Source organism: Babylonia areolata, chromosome 12 (genome assembly GCF_041734735.1).
Source record: "Babylonia areolata isolate BAREFJ2019XMU chromosome 12, ASM4173473v1, whole genome shotgun sequence".
Lineage (NCBI taxonomy): Eukaryota > Metazoa > Mollusca > Gastropoda > Neogastropoda > Buccinidae > Babylonia > Babylonia areolata.
The window spans coordinates 39135378-39157409 of record NC_134887.1 but is presented as its reverse complement, the minus strand read 5'-3'; the positions used below and the strand labels follow the sequence as shown (position 1 = coordinate 39157409).

The following is a 22032-nucleotide window of genomic DNA, read 5'->3' as shown; positions in this document are numbered from 1 at the left end:
GTTTCCTAGTAATGTGTGTGTGTGTCTGTGTGTGTGTCCTGTCTCTCTCCTTTCAACATAAGATATAGTCTGGCTAAGTGCAGATTTCTTTGTAAAACGAAAATATCTTTCAGATCCCTCATTCTGACAGACACACACACACACACACACACACACACACACACACACACACACAAAAAAAAAAAGCAAGAGAAGAAGCTCTGAATGAATGTCAGTTTTTTTATTTTATTGAAAGAAAGATTCAGACTTAGGGGGAGAGAGCCTGTCTGTTGATTGATATATTTTTTGTTGATTTGACTTTGGGGATGTGTGAGAGGATGAGATGCAGAACGAAGAGAACTTGGATTGATTGATGGCTAGAATGGTTGACTGATGACAAGTGTATTTTACTCCATCGGTTTCACCCAGTCATTACTCAAGAGTGAGTCAGAAAGCCCTTGTGTCAGGTATGGTCAAGGGTTGTACAAGGCGGATTTGCATAACAAGTCATCCTCATTGTGTGCCTGGAAGTCAGATCGTCACATGAGACGTGTGTGGTGTGCTCTTCACACTGGCAGCAACCAATCAATAAATAGGAGTGAGGGGTTGGTGGCACCTCTGGGGGTGGAGGTGGGTGGGGGCGGGGGGTGCTGCAGGGGTGTGTTGATTTAGGCCACCTATCCTGGTGAGGAGTTGCACGGAGGGAGGGGTGGTGCAGAGGAGGGGGCGCTGAAGAAGCCTTCCCTTCCCCCTCACATCATCTGTGTTTCTGCTGCTGCAGCATAGTGTTCAGACAAACCCACTACAGACAATCCTGTCACAGGAGTGTGTGTGGTCAGCCTGGATAGTTTGAAGAAATGGGATAGTCGCAAAGGGACGAGGAGAGGGTAGGGGTGGTGGAAGAATTGGTTGGGTTGTAGAGGGGGACGAGTGGGGGTGGGGGGGCAGCAGGGGATGTTGAAGGGGAGCGACTGGATGAAAAGGTCAAAGGGAATACTGGGACGATGAACCTGCACTGTTGTGCTATGCAGACTGGCCTGTATGGAATATCCAGGCTCCTGCCTGTCCTCTTCTTCTCACCCTCCCCCCGCCCCCCCAACTCCCCAAACCCTCTGTATCTTGAATTATGAAAGAGATGTCCTGTATGACTGGTGATGGATGACTAATGTGGTGATTATAAGTTGCTTAAACAGTTAAAGGTTAGATAAGCACTGCAACTACTATTAACCTTTTCGCTTCTGGAACTATTGGTGGGTTTTTTGTTTTGTTTTGTTTTGTTTTGTGTGTGTGTGTGTGTGTGGTCAAAATGCAGTTATGCCTAAACCACAGATAAATCTGTGGTCGGAAGTGAAAGGCTTAAAGTATCATCCAAAGGGAGAGAGCGATTCTCAGGGTGTGGTGTGTCTGTCTCAGTACCTTCTGACTTCTGTGTTTGTCTCTCTCTCTCTCTCTGTCTCTTGCATAAGGGGCCTAGGCCTACACATAAATAAACCATCTTGAATTTTGAATCTCTCTCTCGCTTGGCAATGGCCTCTAAATGAATAAATCATTTATTCATTCTTTCATTCTATTTCTCTGTCTTACCCTCTTCTCTTATTTTGTTCTAAATTCCATTGTTGTTATGATTACATTATGAGACGATCACACATCATGAGAGGAAATAGGGAATAATGTTTTGAAAAATCAACTCTACATTTATTTAATGCATGTTTATTCCCAAATGGTGACAAACTGGAAAGATCCCCTCCTCCCCTCGTCATTTTTTCAGGTTTTTTTTTATATTTCTGAAGTGTTAGGGAGGAGGGGGGTGTAATCTTTTCCCATTTAATTATTGGGCACAGCTGCTGAGTGGTTAGTGCTCTGGACTTTTAATTTCCAAGTCTCCCAGTATCTGGTGCTTCTTGATTTTTGACTCACTTGTGTAAACAAAGTGAGTCTATGTTTTAACCCGGTGTTTGGTTGTCTGTGTGTGTGTGTGTGTGTGTCCGTGTGTCTGTGTGTCCGTGGTAAACTTTAACATTGACATTTTCTCTGAAAATACTTTGTCAGTTGACACCAAATTTGGCATAAAAATAGGAAAAATTCAGTTCTTTCTAGTCATCTTGTTTAAAACAAATTTGCACCTCTGGGATGGGCACAAAAAAATGAAAAAAGAAGCCTAATTATTTGCAAGCCTAATTATATGCAAACTGCATTTACTGTTATATTTATATTTTTTGTATTCTCTAAACTTGGCACTTTGACCTCTTATTCTGACACAACAACAAGAGGAGTCATTATTATCATTTTTTGTTCAAACAGGAACTTCTTTTGCTAAGCATGGAATTTTTATTTATTTTGCAAAAACGTTTTGGTGCAGATAGTAAAAAAGGGAAATTACTCAGTAATTAATGCTAGGGGACTTAATTTATCACAAGTGAGTCTTGAAGGCCTTGCCTCTCTTGTTTATTTTGTGGTCCATGTCAGTTTCAAGAAGGCATCAAATGTGCGTTTGTTTGTTTTAGTCGTGATAGGGGATTGTGTTTAATCGGGTTGGTTTAAAAAAAAGAATCCATTTAGATAGACCTGATGCGGCCCTGTGTGGTTGGCTGGTCTATAAGCAACAATGTCAGATGTCAGTTTTTCATGGCAGTGGCAGAGGGGTAAGTGATTATCTCACACTGGTGGTGGTGGTGGTGGTATTTGGCTCCTGGTTGCATGACAGCATTAGTTGGTGTGTGTGTATGTGAGGGGAGGGGAGTGGGGTCCCCGGAGAGATGGCCATGGAATATGACCAGAGCATAAACATCAGGAGAAAATAGCATCCACCGCCCTCATCGCCATAGGTCTGATGGTGTCACAATGGTTCCCGAGGCGACACTCAACTGTGAGGGTCAGACTCTGTGGTGTGTCTGGCTGTGTGCAGCCCCAGGTTTCAGTTGCAGGATGCCAGTGTTGAGGGACTGCATTGCCAGAAGCGTCGTCTTGGAACGGAGGACACTTCTTCTTGTTGTTTTGGAGCTGTGATGCTGTGTCTCGTACCATTTCCATGGCAACGTGTGTAGTGGAGATCAGGAATCTGCTTTTTTTTTTTTTTTGCTTTTTTTTTTTCCCCCATTTTTTTCGTCTTTATCTATTTCACTTTTCCTGCTTTTCTTTTCATGTTTCTGGAGTGTAGGTGTTTTCATCTTTTCTATCTAGTATTCAAATAGGTTTTGAGATTTTCAGAACTTTTGTTTTGGAAAATGGGTTTCTGTCATTTTTTTTTTTAAGTCGCATGAAGAGAGTTTCTCTTGCCATTTTTCAAATGCATGTGTGCTCACATCCACCCTTAGTGAGAGAGAGAGAGAAATGCTGGTATCCTCACAAGCATATTTGAACCATAGTGCATGGCACTGCTGCGACTGCAGTTGAATAGATATTGCATCTGTTTATTTCTGAATCCCAAATGTGATGCAACTCTAATCATTTGATAACTAGATCCCATCATCTGATGACCACAGTAAGATTCCCAGCAGCGTGTTGAACAATCAGTATAGAGAACTTTTGTTGGAATTTTTAAGGAATTGAGTTGTTAACACTTCTGATCAAGTCTTCTCTAAACAGACGTCAGAATTTGCTTACAGATGACAGTGAAAGTGTTAGATTGATTACAATTTTGTGCAGATGGAATATTTCTTTCACCCTTTTCTCTGACTTTTCTTCGGACCTTTCTTCTTTCATCCTTTTTCCTCTATTATTACACTTCTTTTTCCTCTATTATTACACTCTTTTTCCTTTATTATTACACTTTTTTTCCCCTTTATTATTACACTTCTTTTTGTTTTGGTTTGGTTTGGTTGTTTTGTGGGGTTTGGGTTTTTTGTTGTTGTTGGTTTTTAGTTTTATACTCGTATGGAAAGTGAGGGCATGCAAACATACACACTTTGAGGCTGATATTTGTGCTTTCAGATGTTCAGAGCATCAGGAAAAGTTGACAGTGTACTGTTGGACCTGCAAAGAATGCATCTGTCACCAGTGTGCGTTGTGGGGCGGCACTGTGAGTACCTGTTTATACATGAGTCATGAGGATGCATCATAATACTGCATCACAACTGTGACAGTAACTTAATGTAACAGTGAAAATGTTGTCTGTTTCCAGTCAGAAATAGAAACTTTTTGAAAGGAAAAATATTCATGGCAAAGCAATAGTTTTACAAATTCAAAAACTTGGTCTTTTTTGTTGTTGTTGTTGTTGTTTTTGGGTTGTTTTTTTTAGTTAAAAACAAACTGTTAATCAGGAGCAATTTGAGCTGCACAAAGGTTTCACTGCCAAAGAATTGTAGAGCATTCAGATGGGGACTGCTTTGTTTTCATTTGTGTTCCAAAATAAGGTTAGACATAATTATACTTTCCTTCAGAGTTGATTGAAGGAACTGAAAAAGATGGGTGGACTATTCGTAAAAGGCAGCGTTCATATTTTATGGGGTGGTTGATCGTTGTTGGTTTTTTTTAGGTTTGTTTGGAAAGAGTTTGAAGAGAGGCTTTACAGTAGAATGCAACAGAAAACAAAATAATCCAACTCAAGAATTTTTTCCTAAACCCTCACAAGGGAAACTTTCATGCCTTCTCAAGTATACATGCAGAGTCATTAACACCAATGATGAAAACATGAGGATCGCAGAAAGCAGACTTGCCACTATCAGTGCAGCACCAACACATGTTAGTTTGTCGTACCTCACCTTCAAAGGTGTGCGAGTGCCCTTCCCCTCCACAGGAGGCAGGAACCTCCTCCATACAGCTGTGACTCTGATCATGCTTCAGTTCTGCATCAGTTGTCCTTGTTTGTACTGGCTTGCAAACTTTGATGATGAAGAAAGCTGTGTTGGACCTTTCAGTAAATGAGAACGCAGCTGTCCGAATGTGCTTACTCCATGTTTTGACACACACACACTCACATTTTGAAATGTTCAGATGATCAGGTTTGTTTTGGTTTGTTTATTCTGCTGCATTTTAGTGCATGTGAAACAGTTTTGATTTTGTAAAGTCCCGTTTACCAGGAAATTTTCCTTATTTTGTGAAGACGTTTTATGAAGACATTATAAAGTCTGAAGTCTTTTCCAGTTACCTCCTAGCTGTTTGATGATGCCTTTTAGTATTTGTTATGCGGCCTTATCCAGAATGTGTTTAACATTAGCCCATAGTTCCTGGTTTGAAGAAGCTGTTTGTAAAGAGGAGAGAAGGGGATGCAGACACGCCAGGCTGGTCACTCTCTGTGTGTTGCATTTTCAGCACTCTGGTCACACATTCAAACCCCTGGAAGGAATCTACGAGGAGCATGCCAAGAAGATAGTGGACGAGCTGAGTCAGTTACGGCGACGCCATGTTGAGCTGATCAGTTTAGTGCAAGATGTGGTGAGTATGAAGAGAGAGAGGGACTAAGAGAGAACATGAACAAAAACAAGAACTTTAATCTCCAGGTTTCCTGAGAGAGACAGAGAGAGAGAGAGAAAGTACCTATTTTAATTTCACATACTACACTGACCCACTGATGCAGACTTCAGCAACACTTTGATTCCTGTCCTGTGGATACTACTGCACCACCTAGCTATAGCTAGTGGCTTCCTTTAATACCTTCCTTCTCCATCCTGCAGTGTTTTATTATCTGGCAGCTTGGGTATGCCCTGTATTGTCCGGAAGCATGGTAAAGTTTTGTTTGTTTTTGTTGACAGCACATAAGTCATAGATATGAAAACAAGTCCACACTTTCATTTCCTTTTTATTTTCAACTGCTCTTCTTGGGCTTGATAGCGCCTATGGTGCTGATATGCAGTGAAAGAATTGAAATAGGGGTGAGGGATGTAAATTGTAAAAGCCAGAGGTTCTTGATGATCCTTTAAATTCTGCATAACTAGGATATCGGGATATGCTCATTTCTTCTGCTTTTTTTTTTGTTTTGTTTTTTTGTTGTCAGACAGTGAACTGTGCTCTCTCTCTCTCTCTCTCTCTCTCTCTCTCTCAGTCACAGTTCAGAAAGGTATACTTTGGTTCCACTTGTTTCTTCAGCTGTGAGCGCTTTTTAAGCATTGCAATGAATTAGTTTAACTTAACTGAACATTTGTTACGTGTCATCTCTGCTTCACTTGTTTCAACAGTACAGGAGTTTTTATATTATAAAATCATTAGAATAAAATTGTTGCACGAACCTGAACATTTGTTACTTGTCATCTCTTGATTTGATTTCCAGGAACGAACAAACGAACTATTTATTCAGTGTAAGGCCATTGCCCCATTTGAAGGGATTAAACTAAAGAAAAGATTATATTCTACCTAATGTAGTGTTATGAATATTGTTAACATACAAACAGCATTGATTTCCAGGAGCGAAACATAGAGAGCGTGAAGAACGCCAAGGATGAGCGTGTGCGGGAGATCCGCAACGCAGTGGAGCTGATGATCGCTCGCCTGGAATCCCAACTGAAAAGCAAACTGCTGACACTGATGGGTAAGGAGCTGTAGGTGTGTGTATGTATGAATGGAGACATCAGTATATGTGTAAGTCTATACTCCATTGTATTTTTGTCTCAACTGATTGCTGTGTGTGAAATTAGGGTGGCCCTATCAGGGAGAGTGCATCGCCATAATGCAGCGCCACCCTTTTTTTTTTTTTTTTTTTTTTTCTGTCTGCAAGTGTATTTGTTTTACCGCCAAAGTCGATTTTCCTATAGCAATTTGCCAGCTGGACAACTCTGTCGTTGTCGTGGGTTCTTTCACATGTGCTTAGTGCATCAGGGATGATCCTTTTGTTGCCATGGGTTCTTTCACTTGTGTTAAGTGCATGCTGCACACAGAACTTGGTTTAAGTTTAACGTCTCATCAGAATAAAGTGTCCAGACCACCACTCCAGGTTTAGCAGAAATGAAGAAAATGCTGAGTGTGGGCTTTGATCCTGTGAGCTCAGATTCTCTAGCTTCAGCTTCAGAGGCAAGTGTTTAACCACTAGGCCACCACTCCACACTAAATATGTGTAGATATAACTATATGTTTATGTCTGTATGCATGCATGTGTGTGTGTGTGTGTGTGTGTGTGTGTGTGTAAATGTGCATTGTTGTTCCTTCTGTGATATCTACTTTTTTTTTCTTTTTTTTTTATATATCTACTGTTTATCTTGGTCAGATCATTGTAATTAAATGTATGCATGGTCTTTTTCACTGATGTTTACTCAGATGGGATGATAGGATACGCCACTTCATTGGCCATGGTCAGTCAGACTGACTTAATTGCAGCTTACCTTGTTTTTATCTGCAAGCCTTGTTTCTTCTCTTTCTTCTTCTTCTCTGTTTGAGGGCTGCAACTCCCACGTTCACTCGTATGTACACGAGTGGGCTTTTACGTGTACAGCCGTTTTTATCCCGCCATGTAGGCAGCCATACTCTGTTTTCGGAGGTGTGTATGCTGGGTATGTTCTTGTTTCCATAACCCACCAAACACTGACATGGATTACAGGATCTTTAACGTGCGTATTTGATCTTCTGCTTGCGTAGTCACACGAAGGGGATTTCAGGCATGTATGTTGACCTGGGAGATTGGAAAAATCTCCACCCTTTACCCACCAGGTACTGTTACCAAGATTCGAACCCGGGACCCTCAGATTGAAAGTCCAACGCTTTAACCACTCTGCTGTTGCGCTCGTCAAGCCTTATTTCTTCTTTTCTCTCACTCTGTGTTTGATTTCTCTTTCCACCACATGTTCTTTCTTTCACATGTACTTTTTTTTTCTTTTTTCTTTCTACTCCATCTTTTGTTTTGTTGAAAAATCATCAAAAGTTGGTTTTCGAAATTTCTAGCTGTGAAGACATCGGTCACATAGTAAAGATGTACTTATATCATTAATCAGGACAGGACTTTGTTTTAGATTTTCTTGTCATGCTGTTTATCCATAACTTTGGTGCATTGTGACGTGTTTGAAAACAAAACTACCTGTTTGATGATGAAAGCAGTTTTGAACTATCAGTGTAGGGGTGATGACTGCCTGGTTTGGGACAGACGTTGTGACAGGTGATCCGGGTGGTGGCCTGGTGGTGGTGTGCCTGACTAGAAGTGTCTACTGGTTCCAGTCACATATGTATGTGGATTGGGATTTTGACAACCTCCCCACCCCCACCCCCTTCACCTCCAGGCCCCCTCACTACACCTTGAATGGTGGTCAGGATGCTAGTCATTCAGATGAGATGATAAACCAAGGTCCTGTTTGCTTCAAGCGCTTTGCGCATGTGAAAGAACCCATGGCAACAAAAGGGTTGTCCCTGGCAAGATTCTGTGGAAGAAGCCACTTTGATAGTAGGATAAATAAACTTGCAGACAGAAAAAAAGAAAAGAAAAGAAAAACAGGCCGGTGCTGCATGCACTGTGGTGACATGCTCTCCTTGGGGAGAACAGCCTGAATTTCAGACGGAGAAATCTGTTGTAATACAGTACAAAAGGTGATACTGTTTTCTGAGTAACTCAGAGAAAGCACAGTGAGAAATTGCAGGCAGGTTGGGGGTGAAGAGAGTACATTGGCCGTTCACATCAGACGAGTTAAAAGCTGTCCTTTCATGATTGGAACTGTTAACATTGAGGACGAAATTGCATATAATATAAATCATTTATATAAAGTATATAAGACACTTAATATAAATAAAATAAATCTGCCAAGTCATTTTCAGAATGTGTATATTTGTGTATGCTTTTTTTTCTTTTTAAGCTACATATATAGAGGAACCAAACTTGGCAGGACGATGGATATTGATCAGACATTTCAACCCATTCTCTCCCGGGACAGAAAGGTTTTATTAGTTGGATGGGGAGGATATTGATTAGACATTTCTACCTATCCCTTCCTGGTACAGAAAGGTTTTAACAGCTGAGGAGGAAGTGGGTGGGGTGGGGGAACAGGTTGAATGCTCAGTGACTTTAAGTGTACAGAGGCAGTTTGAACCCAGACTTTCCGCTTGTCTGTCCATTGGCCACTGTGCCATGGTAGACAGTGGATAAAATGAGACCTTGTTGTTGGTCTCCACTCTTGAGGGCATGTTCACTCTGTCTGATGCTTCAACCTAGGCATTATTGGGTTGTGTGTTGTTGTTGTTTTTTGTTGTTGTTGTTTTTGTTGTTTTTTTTAACATTTTTAAAATTCCATTTTGATAGGTTGACATTTTACAACAACAACAGCATCTTAATGAACATTTATAAAGAAGAAAAAACAAACAAAGAACAGAAAAACAAAACAAACAAACAAACAAACAAACAACAACAAACACCATAAATACTCTGATAGAAACAGCCAAGCAGCTGGATTATACACTGGTTGGTTATCATCACGGAGTATTATCATTCATTTCTTAATATCTTACACAAGCTGTCAAGGAATACAAACTGTCATTATTGTTGTCAGTAGGCAGTTTAGTTGTTGCTGTCCTGCATACACTGGATCAGAACAGTCATTACTGAAATCCACCAGTATAACTCTGCAGCAGTGCAGGTCCTCCTCAAGTGAGTGGCCTCCTGGTGAGCAACACATTGATCGTTTCTTTAGGTCTGCTTGTGTTGGGACTGAGGCAGATCAAGGCATGTCTAGCTGTGTAAAGTGAAACGATCTCCGGTTCTTTGACCACCATATTGCCTACGTTTGGTTTGTGTGTGTCGCGTTTGATAAATATTTGAATTCTTGGTTATGAAAAATTCAAGCCGGAACAATTAATGTTAGATTATGCTTTCTGCAATCTTGAATTATTATGCCGCATGGAAAGTGGGTTTTTTTGTTTGTTTGTTTTTGTTTTTGGGTGTTTTTTTTTGCTGCCTCATCAACTGCTTCGTTTCAGTGCTATTACTCCCACACCACTCATTCAGATTCCCCCATACACAGCCACACCCGGGTTCGTCCATCACAGTTCCAGCATCGGCAGTCCACAGGAAACCATCAATGTTAGGTCGCCAGGAGGCCACACACCAGAGGAGACCCTGCACTGCTGCTGAGTCACTTCGGTGGTGTCCAGTGGTGCCTGTTATGATTTAACGTACTTAGGACACCACCAGCTAAGTCCCCAACTAACGGCAATAATGGCTTAGTCGTGGAGCCAGACTGAGTGAGCGTCCCTCCCAGAGTAGAGACCGCCACCACATCCCTCAAACAACAGCCCCCCATGAATCTACCGACACTGAAGACATTGACAGGATTCAACCCAAGCACAGAAGTGGAGGGGTATCAAAACTGAGGTCACCATGAGAGCAGGGCTTGAAAGGCCACAGACTATGAGATTTTTGTTGCCATGGTGAATGTTGGTATTGCCACTCTCAAACAGTTTTTCTCCTCTCACATTACACTGAAGTCTGGTTAGGGGTTGGCAGGTGTGGCTGGAATCCTCTGACTAATTTGTTCCATTCACTGTCGTAATGATCACAGCAGTCATTCTGGTAGAATGCGGACATACCTTTTATTTTGATTGACTTTTGGTACAGTCTGATGTGTCTCCGTCTTTTTTAATGTTGTTGTAATTGACCTTTTAAAATCATTTTGGGTTCTCTTTGATTAGTTTTAAGAACTGACAGGTATTCAGTCTCTCTGAAATGGGCCCTTTTGTGGGTGGACAGCTAGGCTATCAGCAACATGATCTGATTTGCTTTTTTTTTTTTTTTTATATATAATTATCATTAATATGTAGCACCTATCTTTGTTCTTTGACCAAGTTCTAAGCGCTTTGCACACTTGGGAGTCATTAGCACAACAAACTGCCTACCTGGGTAGAGACGACTGACAGCTGCCTTCAGCCGCTCATCATTCGTTTCCTGTGTCATTCACTCAGGCTTCAGTCACCCACGAGCACACCCTTACAAGCATACATGTATATTACAGTGGACTATGAAATTTTGCCAGGGCCAACTCTTGTTGCCATGGTTTCTTTAATGTGCATTAAGTGCCTGGTGCAGAATAGGAACTAAGTCTGTCGTCTCATCTGAAGCACTTGTGTCCAGACCACCACTCAAGAAGAAAATTCTGGCAAATGTGGAATTTGATCCCGCACCAACAGCTCCTTTCGCTTCCTAAGTGGACGCATTACCACCAGGCCATCACTTCACTGTGATCATATAGATCATCCAGTGGAATATGGGCGTGTGTGTTTTTTGTTTTTTTTACTTTTTACTTTTTTTTTTTGTTGTTGTTTTTTTTTAAAAACTTTTGGCACACAGTCTGGTTTGTGCAGAGATGCTAACTATTACGATTTTGCTGTATTTTGTTATGCTCAATCGCAGTTTGTTCCAATGTTACGCCAACATCAGAATTGTTCCAATGAGTCCATTTTCGACTACATAGCATGGTCACATGCTTTCCTTTCATAACATTACCCAGACATTCAAAACCTGTCGATCACGGGACCAGGGCAGTCACTGCTGACCTTTGTCTCATGTGATGACGCTCAGCTAATCGCGTGTGCGTTCACATTGAAACAACATTGAGTGGACCAATCAGCTTAATCGCAGCAGGGAAGCCCAAGTGTTTGTATATCTTGTAGCTAAAATGAACGTTTGCTGGTGTGGCTTGGAGTCCAAGGGTTCCTACCAAATTCAAAGTGTTCCTACCAAATTTACTGATTGTTCCTACAAACACTTGACATGGGGTTGGCATCTCTGAAAGTGGGCATCAGTTTTTGTTGTTGTTTTTTGTGTGTGTGTGTGTGTTTTTTTGTTTTTTGTTGTTGTTTTTTTACTTTTGGCACACAGTCTGGTGTGTGTGTGTGTGTTCAGCCCTGAAGTGGCCCTTGTTTGGAAGGGGCGGCTGGGCTGTAAGTACAGTGTGATTTGATTTGTGTGCCCTCTGGGTGTTTGTTGTTGGGTGCAGGTCAGCGGAACCGTCTGACCCAGGAGGCGGAGCTGTGGGAGTCGGTGCTGGAGAAGGTTAGATAAGATAAGATAAAATAAGATAAGAATAACTTTATTATCTCCAACTGGAGAAATTTGGTCAGGTGCATTATCACAACATAGACAAGTAAACAACATGGGGACCATAACTGTAAAAGCCAACAACAGCCCCTACAAATATTGCGAAGATACAAATGTTAAAAATATCACATACATCGTTTCATACATATATCCACACTGCAGGTAATAACTAGTATTCTTAATGTAAAAACAGAAAGAATTAAGAAACATTATTTGAATATAATTATAAACATAGCCTACTATACTGCACATTGATTATAATAGACAGATAAGATAAGAATAAAGATGAATTGCGGAAAACCACAACCAGATAATCAGCACACACACACCCCTCCCCCCCCCCCCCCCCACCCCCACACACGCGGATAACTTGATTAAACAAGAGTAATAAACATATGTTCTCAAATAAAAGCATTTCACATATTCGCTTTTAAAAAACATTGCAGTTAATGATTACATCGTAATTATTAAACAGGTTGGGGGAGAGCTGAGCAACAGTGGGCGGGCCGAGCTGATCCGCCGCAGCACGGAGATGATGGAGCTCTTCCGGCAGCTGCACCTGCGCCCCATGGCCTCCTTTGTCACTGCCCCCGTGCCCGCCGACTTCACCAGGTGAGCTGTTGGGCGAGTAGTTTGGTCAGGTTTTTTGTTGTTGTGATGGTTACCCTTTACTGAAATCGTCTTGTAGCGTGTCTGTGTCTGTGGATGAGTGTTTGTGTGTGCATGAGCGTGTGTGTGTGTGTGTGTGCGAGTGTATGGTATTTTTGTTTGTGTTGTGTGTGTGTGTGTGTGGTTGTTGATACCTGCAATTGTAGTATTGTTTTGGTGTATAGATACACATTTTTGTGTTGATTTTTCATGTGCAGAGGTATGTTGTTATGCACTTTTGTATAAGTGTTGCTTAATCATTCATGCAAGGCTCTTAGAGCCCATTACAGGGGAAGTTTGCGCCACATAAGTACTATTATTATAATAATAATGATGATGATTGTAATAATGATATGTACCTTTGTATGGCGCTCTTTCTCTCACAAGAGCTCAGGGCGCTTTACTGTTTACATGAAAGAAGGTGGTTACAAATTACATAAACCGCTCATAGCATGGTGAATGATAACTGTTGATGTTGCAGTGAGTTTCAGTCACAAGGAGGCTTCACCGCGCTCGGACAAATCCATATGTGCTACACCACATCTGCTAGGCAGATGTCTGATCAGCAGCCAACATGCTTAGGTCTTGAGTGCATGCATTACATGTTTGTGTACCTATCAGAGTGGATTTCTTCTTTCAGAATTTTGCTGGAGGAGAACTCGTTTGTTAACCATGGGTTCTTTTTCAGGTGTGTGCTGCATACAGCAGTTCGCTTTGCCTAGGTCTGTCATCTCATTTTTCAGTCCAACTTGGAAGAGAAAGGGTGAGACCAGGATTCTTCTTCTTCTTCTTCTTCTGCGTTCGTGGGCTTCAACTCCCACGTTCACTCGTATATACGCGAGTGGGCTTTTTACGTGTATGACCGTTTTTACCCCGCCATGTAGGCAGCCATACTCCGCTTTCGGGGGTGTGAATGCTGGGTATGTTCTTGTTTCCATAACCCACCGAACGCTGACATGGATTACAGGATCTTTAACGTGCATATTTGATCTTATGCTTGCGTATACACACGAAGGGGGTTCAGGCACTAGCAGGTCTGCACATATGTTGACCTGGGAGATCGTAAAAATCTCCACCCTTTACCCACCAGGCGCTGTCACCGTGATTCGAACCCGGGACCCCCAGATTGACAGTCCCAACGCTTTAATCCCTCGGCTATTGCGCTCGTCGAGACCAGGATTCAAATCCAGACCCTCATGGACAGAGAGGTATTGGGGTAGTTGTAGCGTGGTAACCTTTCTGTCATCTTCTCCTGTTGCAGTGAGATTGTTCCCCAGTACGACACGAGCACCTTTGTGATGAAGAACTTCAGCGTGCTGCGGCAGAGAGCTGACCCCGTCTACAGCCCTCCGCTTAACGTGTCAGGCCTCAGCTGGCGTCTCAAAGTCTACCCCGTCAGTGTCTGTCTGTCTGTCTGTGTATATCAAAGTCTACCCTGTCAGTGTCTGTCTGTGTATCAAAGTCTACCCTGTCAGTGTCTGTCTGTGTACCAAAGTCTACCCTGTCAGCGTCTGTCTGTCTGTGCTTCTCAAAGTCTACCCTGTCAGCGTCTGTCTGTCTGTGCTTCTCAAAGTCTACCCTGTCAGTGTCTGTCTGTGCTTCTCAAAGTCTACCCTGTCAGTGTCTGTCTGTGCATCTCAGAGTCTACCCTGTCAGTGTCTGTCTGTGCATCTCAGAGTCTACCCTGTCAGTGTCTGTCTGTGCATCTCAGAGTCTACCCTGTCAGTGTCTGTGCATCTCAAAGTCTACCCTGTCAGTGTCTGTCTGTGCTTCTCAGTCTACCCTGTTAGTGTCTGTCTGTGTATCAAAGTCTACCCCGTCAGTGTCTGTCTGTCTGTGTATCAAAGTCTACCCCGTCAGTGTCTGTCTGTGTATCAAAGTCTACCCCGTCAGTGTCTGTCTGTCTGTGTATCAGAGTCTACCCTGTCAGTGTCTGTCTGTGTATCACAGTCTACCCTGTCAGTGTCTGTCTGTGTATCAGAGTCTACCCTGTCAGTGTCTGTCTGTGTATCAAAGTCTACCCTGTCAGTGTCTGTCTGTGTATCAAAGTGTACCCAGTCAGTGTCTGTCTGTGTATCAAAGTCAACTCTGTCAGTGTCTGTCTGTCTGTGTATCAAAGTCTACCCTGTCAGTGTCTGTCTGTGTATCAGAGTCTACCCTGTCAGTGTCTGTGTATCAAAGTGTACCCAGTCAGTGTCTGTCTGTGTATCAAAGTCAACCCTGTCAGTGTCTGTCTGTCTGTGTATCAAAGTGTACCCCGTCAGTGTCTGTGTCTACCCTGTCAGTGTCTGTCTGTCTGTGCTTCTCAAAGTCTGCCCTGTCAGTGTCTGTCTGTGCATCTCAAAGTCTACCCATCACTGTCTGTCTGTCTGTCTGTCTGCATCTCAGAATCTACCCTGTCAGTGTCTGTCTGTATGCGTCTCAAAGTCTACCCTGTCAGTGTCTGTCTGTATGCGTCTCTAAGTCTACCCTGTCAGTGTCTGTGTGCATATCAGAGTCTAACCTGTCTGTGTCTGTCTGTATGCGTTTCAAAGTCTAACCTGTCTGTGTCTGTCTGTGTGCATCTCAGAGACTGTCCTGTCAGTGTCAGTCTGTGTTCATCTTAAAGTCTAGCCTGTCAGTGTCTGTCTGTGTGCACCTCAGAGTCTAACTTGTCAGTATCTGTCTGTCTGTGTGCATCTCAGAGACTGCCCTGTCAGTGTCTGTCCATGTGCTGTTGTTTTGTGCAGTCTGCGTAGTTTTTTTGTCACAATGTTTTGAAGCAGACATTTTGTCTTGGGTTTTCTGGGTGCGCGCGCGCGCACACACACACACACACACACACACACACACACACACACACACACACATCACTCACTCACTCACTCACTCAAATTGTTACGCATGAGAAAAAAGTGGTTTGGTGAACACTGATATTATCCTCTGGGTGAGAGTCAGAGACCCACTTTTTTTTTTCTCCTTTTTTAATTTTTTTAATTTTTTTGTCTCTCTCACTCTGTGGCAGGATGGGAATGGTGTGGTGAGAGGCAACTACCTGTCTGTTTTTCTGGAACTGTCTGCTGGCCTCCCAGAAACTTCCAAGTGAGTTGCTGTCTATGGTTCCATAAATGTTGATGGTGTGTGATGCTAACAGTATGGGGTGCTTCTTTTGTCTTTTATTTCTTTCTCTCCTTTCAAAATTTTAGTTTTTGATTTTTCAAAGCAGAAAATACGAAAAAAAAAACCTTAGCTATATGAAGAGCACAGGAACAGGAGTCATGATGGCTGTCGTAAAAAGAGGGCACTAGTCAGGGGGCAAAGGGGAGGTTACCTACTTCCGGAAGGTTATTGGCCGTAGTTAGTTTCGTTTTCTCCGCATAGGCGGATAGTAGTTTGCACAGGACAGGAATGTCAGACCCCTGACAGAGTCTGCACTAGTAGGTCACGGTAAGTGTGTTATTTAAACATAATTTTAGAAAGAAAATTTCCTTTTAATTGCATCACTATCGCTTTCTCTGCAGTACAGTACCATTCCAGTCATGATTTCTTAATCGCTGTGCAGTTGAAAGGACAACAGAGGACATCACTTTTTTTTCTTTTTTTTGCAGTACTGTTCATTTATGGTTTTGCTCACTCTGTACTTTAAAGAACAACACTTGACTGTCACTTATTTTTGCAGTACCATTCAGTCATGATTTTAGCCACTGCATTGGAAAGCACTATGGCTTTTTCGACAGTTCTGTTTTAAGAGCTTAATTGCTTTGCACATGAAGGGCAAGCACTATGGCTTTTTCAACAGTTCTGTTTTAAGAGCTTAATTGCTTTGCACATGAAGAACAAAAGAAGACTATCATTTATTTTTTGCGTTTCTTTGGGGTTTTTGTATGGTATGTGATATTTGAATGCATGTTTGTTTATGTGTGTACACTGTTTTTTGCATACACCACAAGTTTCCTGTTTTGAGTTGTGTGAGCATGAGTCTGCAATATTGTTATTATTTTTATTGTAATTATTGTTATTATTTTGCAAAGCAGTAAGCATTGAGACATGATTTTAATTAATACTTTGCACTTGAAGAAAGGAATAAACAGTGACTGTTGTGCACTGGCATTCAGTCATAGTTTTAATCTCTCTGCACTTGAAGAATAGGGATAACCAGTGACTGTTACGCACTAGCCATTCAGTCATGGTTTTAATCTCTCTGCACTTGAAGAAAAGGATAACCAGTGACTGTTACGCACTAGCCATTCTGTCATGATTTTAATCTCTCTGCACTTGAAGAAAAGGATAACCAGTGACTGTTACGCACTAGCCATTCAGTCATGGTTTTAATCTCTCTGCACTTGAAGAAAAGGATAACCAGTGACTGTTACGCACTAGCCATTCTGTCATGGTTTTAATCTCGCTGCACTTGAAGAAAAGGATAACCAGTGACTGTTACGCACTAGCCATTCAGTCATGGTTTTAATCTCTCTGCACTTGAAGAAAAGGATAACCAGTGACTGTTACGCACTAGCCATTCTGTCATGGTTTTGATCTCTCTGCACTTGAAGAAAGAATACCCAGTGACTGTTACGCACTAGCCATTCTGTCATGATTTTAATCTCTCTTCACTTGAAAAATAGGGATAACCAGTGACTATTATGCACTGGCATTCAGTCACAGTTTTTTATCACTGCACTTGGAAGAAAAGGGATAACCAGTGACTGTTGTCTTACACTAGCCATCCATTCAGTCATTACACTAGCCATCCATTCAGTCAGGTCACGATCACGATTTTTGAATCGCTCTGCGCTGAAATTCCTGAAAATTCGGAAAAAGCAAACCCGGTGACTAGGGTGGTGTAGTTTTCCAGCACTGTTTTCAACCCCAGGTACGAGTACCGTGTGGAGATGGTGCACCAGGCCTCACGGGACGCCAGCAAGAACATTGTGCGGGAGTTCGCCTCTGACTTTGAGGTGGGCGAGTGCTGGGGCTACAACCGCTTCTTCCGCCTGGACCTGCTGGCCAGCGAGGGGTACCTGGACACCTCCAACGGCCGCGACACCCTCACCCTCCGCTTCCAGGTGCGGCCTCCGACCTTCTACCAGAAGTCGCGGGATCAGCTGTGGTAAGGCCGTCTTCATCGTCGTCGTTTGTTGGTTGGTTGGTTGGTTGGTTGGGCTGGTTGTTGCAGTTGTGTGGTGTTTTTCGGGGGGTTTTTGTATGGGCCCCCTCCCCCAAACTTTTATCAGAAGTTGTGGAAACAGCTGTGGAAAGGTCATTGATTGGTTGGGTTTGTGGTTGAAGTCGTGGAGTTTTTTTGGGAGGGGAGGGGTGGGGGTGGGCAGTTTGGAGGGGCGGGCAAACTTTTATCGGAAGTTGTTGAATCAGCTGTGGTAAGGTTGTTGTTGTTGTTGTTGATTGGTTCAGGTGGTTGTGGTGGTGGTGGTGGTGGTGTTTTGTTGAAAGCTGAAGGGAGGTACCTGTTTATGTTATGTATTGTTTTTTTTATGTTTGTGTGTGTGTGTGTGTGGTTGTGAGCCTTGCAGAGGCGGTGTTTAGGGTTTTGTTTCTTTCGGGGTTTTTTTTCCTTCCAAATTCACATTTACAATATTTCTTTTTACAGTTATTCAACAAATATTTTTCTTTAAATCAGGGGTCGGAGGCCCTGTTTCAGCATTGTGTTGTGTCCTAGGGAAAGGCACTCTGTTCTGATTTTCCTCGCTCTGTCCAGGCGTGGATGGGTGAATGACTTCAGTTTGGAAAGGTTCAGATGGCAGGAGAGGATTGGGCCCTGCCTTCCTACACCAAGCCCTAGACTCGGTGGATGTGAATTCACTGCCCTGATGGCTGGGTCATGAGAACTTTAACCTGTGACCTAACCTTCCTAAGTTCATTTGCCATGCAATCAGCTCATAGTGTGCATGCAAGAAAGACATCACATCTTTGATGTCGTGGGGGTGGGTGGGGGTGGGGGGGCTTATTTTTTGCCATTCTGTGAAAGGGGTTCCCCTGGAAGTAAGTGTGTCAGTGAACATGTGTTGTTGACAGGCTGTGTGGTGTGTGTGTGTGCAGGTACATTGGTCAGTTGGAGGCTGCCAATGCCCAGTACATTCAGCAGATCAATGATCTGAAGGAGGTAGGGGGGTCGCTTGGTATGTTGTACTTTGCGTTCATGCTTCAGTGAAAACACAGATACACATGCGCGCTCGCGTGCACACACATGCCAACACACACACACACACCAATTCTTTCTCTTTTCTTTATCCAATGGAACTTTAAGAATGATAATGATAATAATGTACATTCATACACAGGAATCTAATAATGAAAAAAAAATGATTGGATGCAAAATTGATAGAAATACTTTTTTAGAAAACAGTGTGACATCACTCAAGGCTCACACACACCTCCCACTTCACCCCCAGCACCTCGCCCCTCCACACAAACACACTGATGCACAAAGATGGCTCGGGTGGAAGATGATCTATAGTTTGAAATATTGTTTGAACAAGTATGTCTTTGATATTGTTTGAAAAAGTTTGTTTTATGATCAGACTTGAAAGATTTAGTAGCAGAGCAGCGTCTGATGTTTTGAGGTATATATATATGATAGTCAGTCATGTCCGACTATGACCATCAGAACAGCAGAGGAGGCAACTGCTGTTCCGACTATTTGGGCTGGAATTAGATTATAGTGGAGAGTGTCTTGCCCAAGTACATCCCCACTCTTGGCCAAGAGGGTTTTAGGACAGTCGGCGTTGGGATGGTTCCCAAAGGCCAACTAGCCCACAAGGCTGCAGCACTAAGAGCCAGTGCAATTTTGCCTCCTAGTTTGAGAGTCATAGTCCTTCACAAAAGACTATGCTGTAAATGGTTTCCCATTGACTGGAGAAACCATTGATAATATAGCTCTCACTTTGCTGTTGGCCCAAATGTAAACTTATGCCAATCTGTGATCTAAGCCGAGTGTTGGGCTATTTCCAAAAAGCAAGGGCCATAGTATGTAAATGTTCGGAAGCCAAGGGACTTGAGTCTGTAACACATGATTTCAAACTTGCATGTGTCAGATAAGAACCTAGACCAGGGTGGGATGGGCTGTAGGTCTTCACTGGGTCAGAAGGGTACAAAGGTGCAGAACCATTCAGTGACTTGAAACACTTGCAAGCTATTTTGAACTTGATTCTTTCAAATATCATTTCAGATAATAGTAACAATAAATGGTTGACTTGTTTGAAAAATGGTAGTGTTCATATCATATGGATTAATTAGTCTCCTTCAGGATACGGGTACTGTTTGACTTGTGGCCCATTGTTCACCAGTGACCAGGGTTCAAGACCCAGTTTCAGCATGCTGGTGTGTCTCCTTGGGGGAAAAGCGCTTTACTGTGGTTGTCCTCACTCCTCTCAAGTGTGAATGAGAACCTGATTTAAAGGTTAAAATGGTGGAAGGAGAGAGGATTTGGCCCCTTTTTCAGTGCCAATCCCTACACACAGTGGACATGAATTCACTGCCCTGATGGCCGTAAAAGACTTTGGCGACCTTTAACCTTCTAAATTATTTAATTATCATTGCTAAACCTAAGACTTTTGGGGACCTATAACTTTTTAATTGTCATAGCTAAACCAAGGTTCATTGTTTGCAAAATAACAATATACATGTTTTGGATACATTTTGAAAGTCAGGCCGGTTAATAAACAGATGGATATTTTAAATAATTTATCACAAAAGATAAACAGATAAGTAGGTATTATGACTGAACATGGACAAATGATAAGGTGTACCTTTTGATTTAAAAAAAAGAGGGGGGGGGGGGCATGAGCGTATAAACAGTTCAGGTAAATACACTAGGCCTGACACTCGCTTTTTGTCACCTGCATTGTGTCTGTTTCTGTCCTGTATGTGCACACTGGATCAGTAGAAAGGGGGCGTGGTGTGGAGGAAAAGGGGGTGTGGGGGTGGTGAGTGGAGGGCCGTGGGGGAGTGGGGGGAATACAGAGGAGAAAGCTGCTGCTGCTCTGTATTTTGACACCACTGAGCAGTGGTTACTCAAGACTGACATTTTGTCTTTTGCAGCGCTTGCATCTGGAAGTGTCTCGCAACAAGTGTGGAAAGAAGGGCAACACACCAGGTGAGTTCTGTTTTTTTTCTTCTTGCTGCTGTTAGTGTACATTGTGTGTGTGTACAGTGAAGTGTTTGTACCTTCCTTTTTCACCTTTCGCTGCTGTTCCATTCCAAAAACAAAACTCAAAACTAAGATATGTAGCCATTGGATTTTTATAAGATGTTCTTTTTGCGTCTTTCAGTTTGTATGTTTGCATGTATTCATAGGCAGATTGGAACCATTTCCTTTCCTATGGTCAGAAAGTGAATCATACAATATTTCTTGTAAAAATCACATGCTTTTGGTTTGTTTAGGGGTTTTTGTTTTTGTTTTTGTTTTTTTTGTGCCTGGTGGGATCAGAACTTTCATTTATCATTTTATTTTGCAAAAGTTGGGCGGCTAACGGTGGCAGTTTAGAGCTGTTGAAGGTCTAGAACATACCAGTGGGCCTTATATAAGCAGCTTATATGACGATACACTCAACAGCCCAATTTTTACAGTATATTACCTGTGACAGTGATGCTGTGCCTGTGTGTGTGTGTGTGGCAGTGCCAGAAGTGCCACTGCCCATGTTGGACGGCCACTCAGCGGACGGCGCCTCCGGCCCCAGCGCCCACAGCCTGTTCCAGCACGGGGGCAAAGTGGGGCGTGCTGTCCCCTGCCCTGAGCCCCATGATGATGACGACGGGGAGAACAACGATGACTCGGCCACAACTGACTCCAGCGACACCACAGACTTCAATGATGTTAGTAGGGGCGGCGATGTGTTGCAGTTTGCGGTTTTTGTGAGTGAGATTTGAGGGTTGGAGGAGGGTCGGAGCTTCTGATGCTCGAAAAATCTTGACGGTCCTGTGTATATCTTTTATTATAGGGGGTCCCAGGCTACTTAGAGGGGTCAGTTCACTGCCGCACCCTACTGCCACCTTGTAATGAAAATGGAATATGAATTTAAAAAGCAGTGTGAATATTTATTGCACCTTTTTTTCGCGCAATGATCCACCCGCTTATTCCCCACAATCCCTTCATAGAAGGTGGATTGTTGTGCAAAAAAACATGCAGTGAATATTCACACTGATTTTGAAACCCTTTCTCAAGAAGGGATTCAACAAAACTTAGTCTTTTGTACCACAAATGGCATAAAAAAAAAGAAGAATTACATGACAAATTTCTGTTCGAATTCTCCTGTTGTTTTCAAATTGAATGATTTTAATGTTTGCAGTGCAGAATTAGAATCGGCACAAAATAGCAACTGAAACAGAGTAATGGGAGGATAACACAGGACGCGGGGGTCACGTTGCAGGGTCTGAGTGAAGCTGACCTCGAGGAGATAGAGGAGGCCGCCAATGACCGCTCACAGAGCCTCTCCACTGCTGTGGACAACAGCAACGATGAGAACGACATT

The 22032-nt window shown here is 42.7% G+C and overlaps 1 protein-coding gene across 1 annotated transcript in view; it reads left to right on the top strand.

The window, feature by feature from the left end:
* Positions 1–22032, top strand: part of LOC143288194 (E3 ubiquitin-protein ligase TRIM37-like) — a 51609-nt gene that overhangs the window by 16761 nt on the left and 12816 nt on the right. Inside the window, exons 5-16 of the mRNA XM_076596519.1 lie at positions 3910–3997; positions 5230–5352; positions 6319–6442; positions 11817–11872; positions 12393–12529; positions 13827–13959; positions 15570–15646; positions 17418–17654; positions 18602–18665; positions 20603–20657; positions 21180–21376; positions 21931–22032. The exon at positions 21931–22032 is cut by the window's right edge and continues 14 nt beyond it. Of these exons, the coding sequence (XP_076452634.1) occupies positions 3910–3997; positions 5230–5352; positions 6319–6442; positions 11817–11872; positions 12393–12529; positions 13827–13959; positions 15570–15646; positions 17418–17654; positions 18602–18665; positions 20603–20657; positions 21180–21376; positions 21931–22032 (1393 nt within the window). The remainder of the gene's footprint in view (positions 1–3909; positions 3998–5229; positions 5353–6318; positions 6443–11816; positions 11873–12392; positions 12530–13826; positions 13960–15569; positions 15647–17417; positions 17655–18601; positions 18666–20602; positions 20658–21179; positions 21377–21930) is intronic.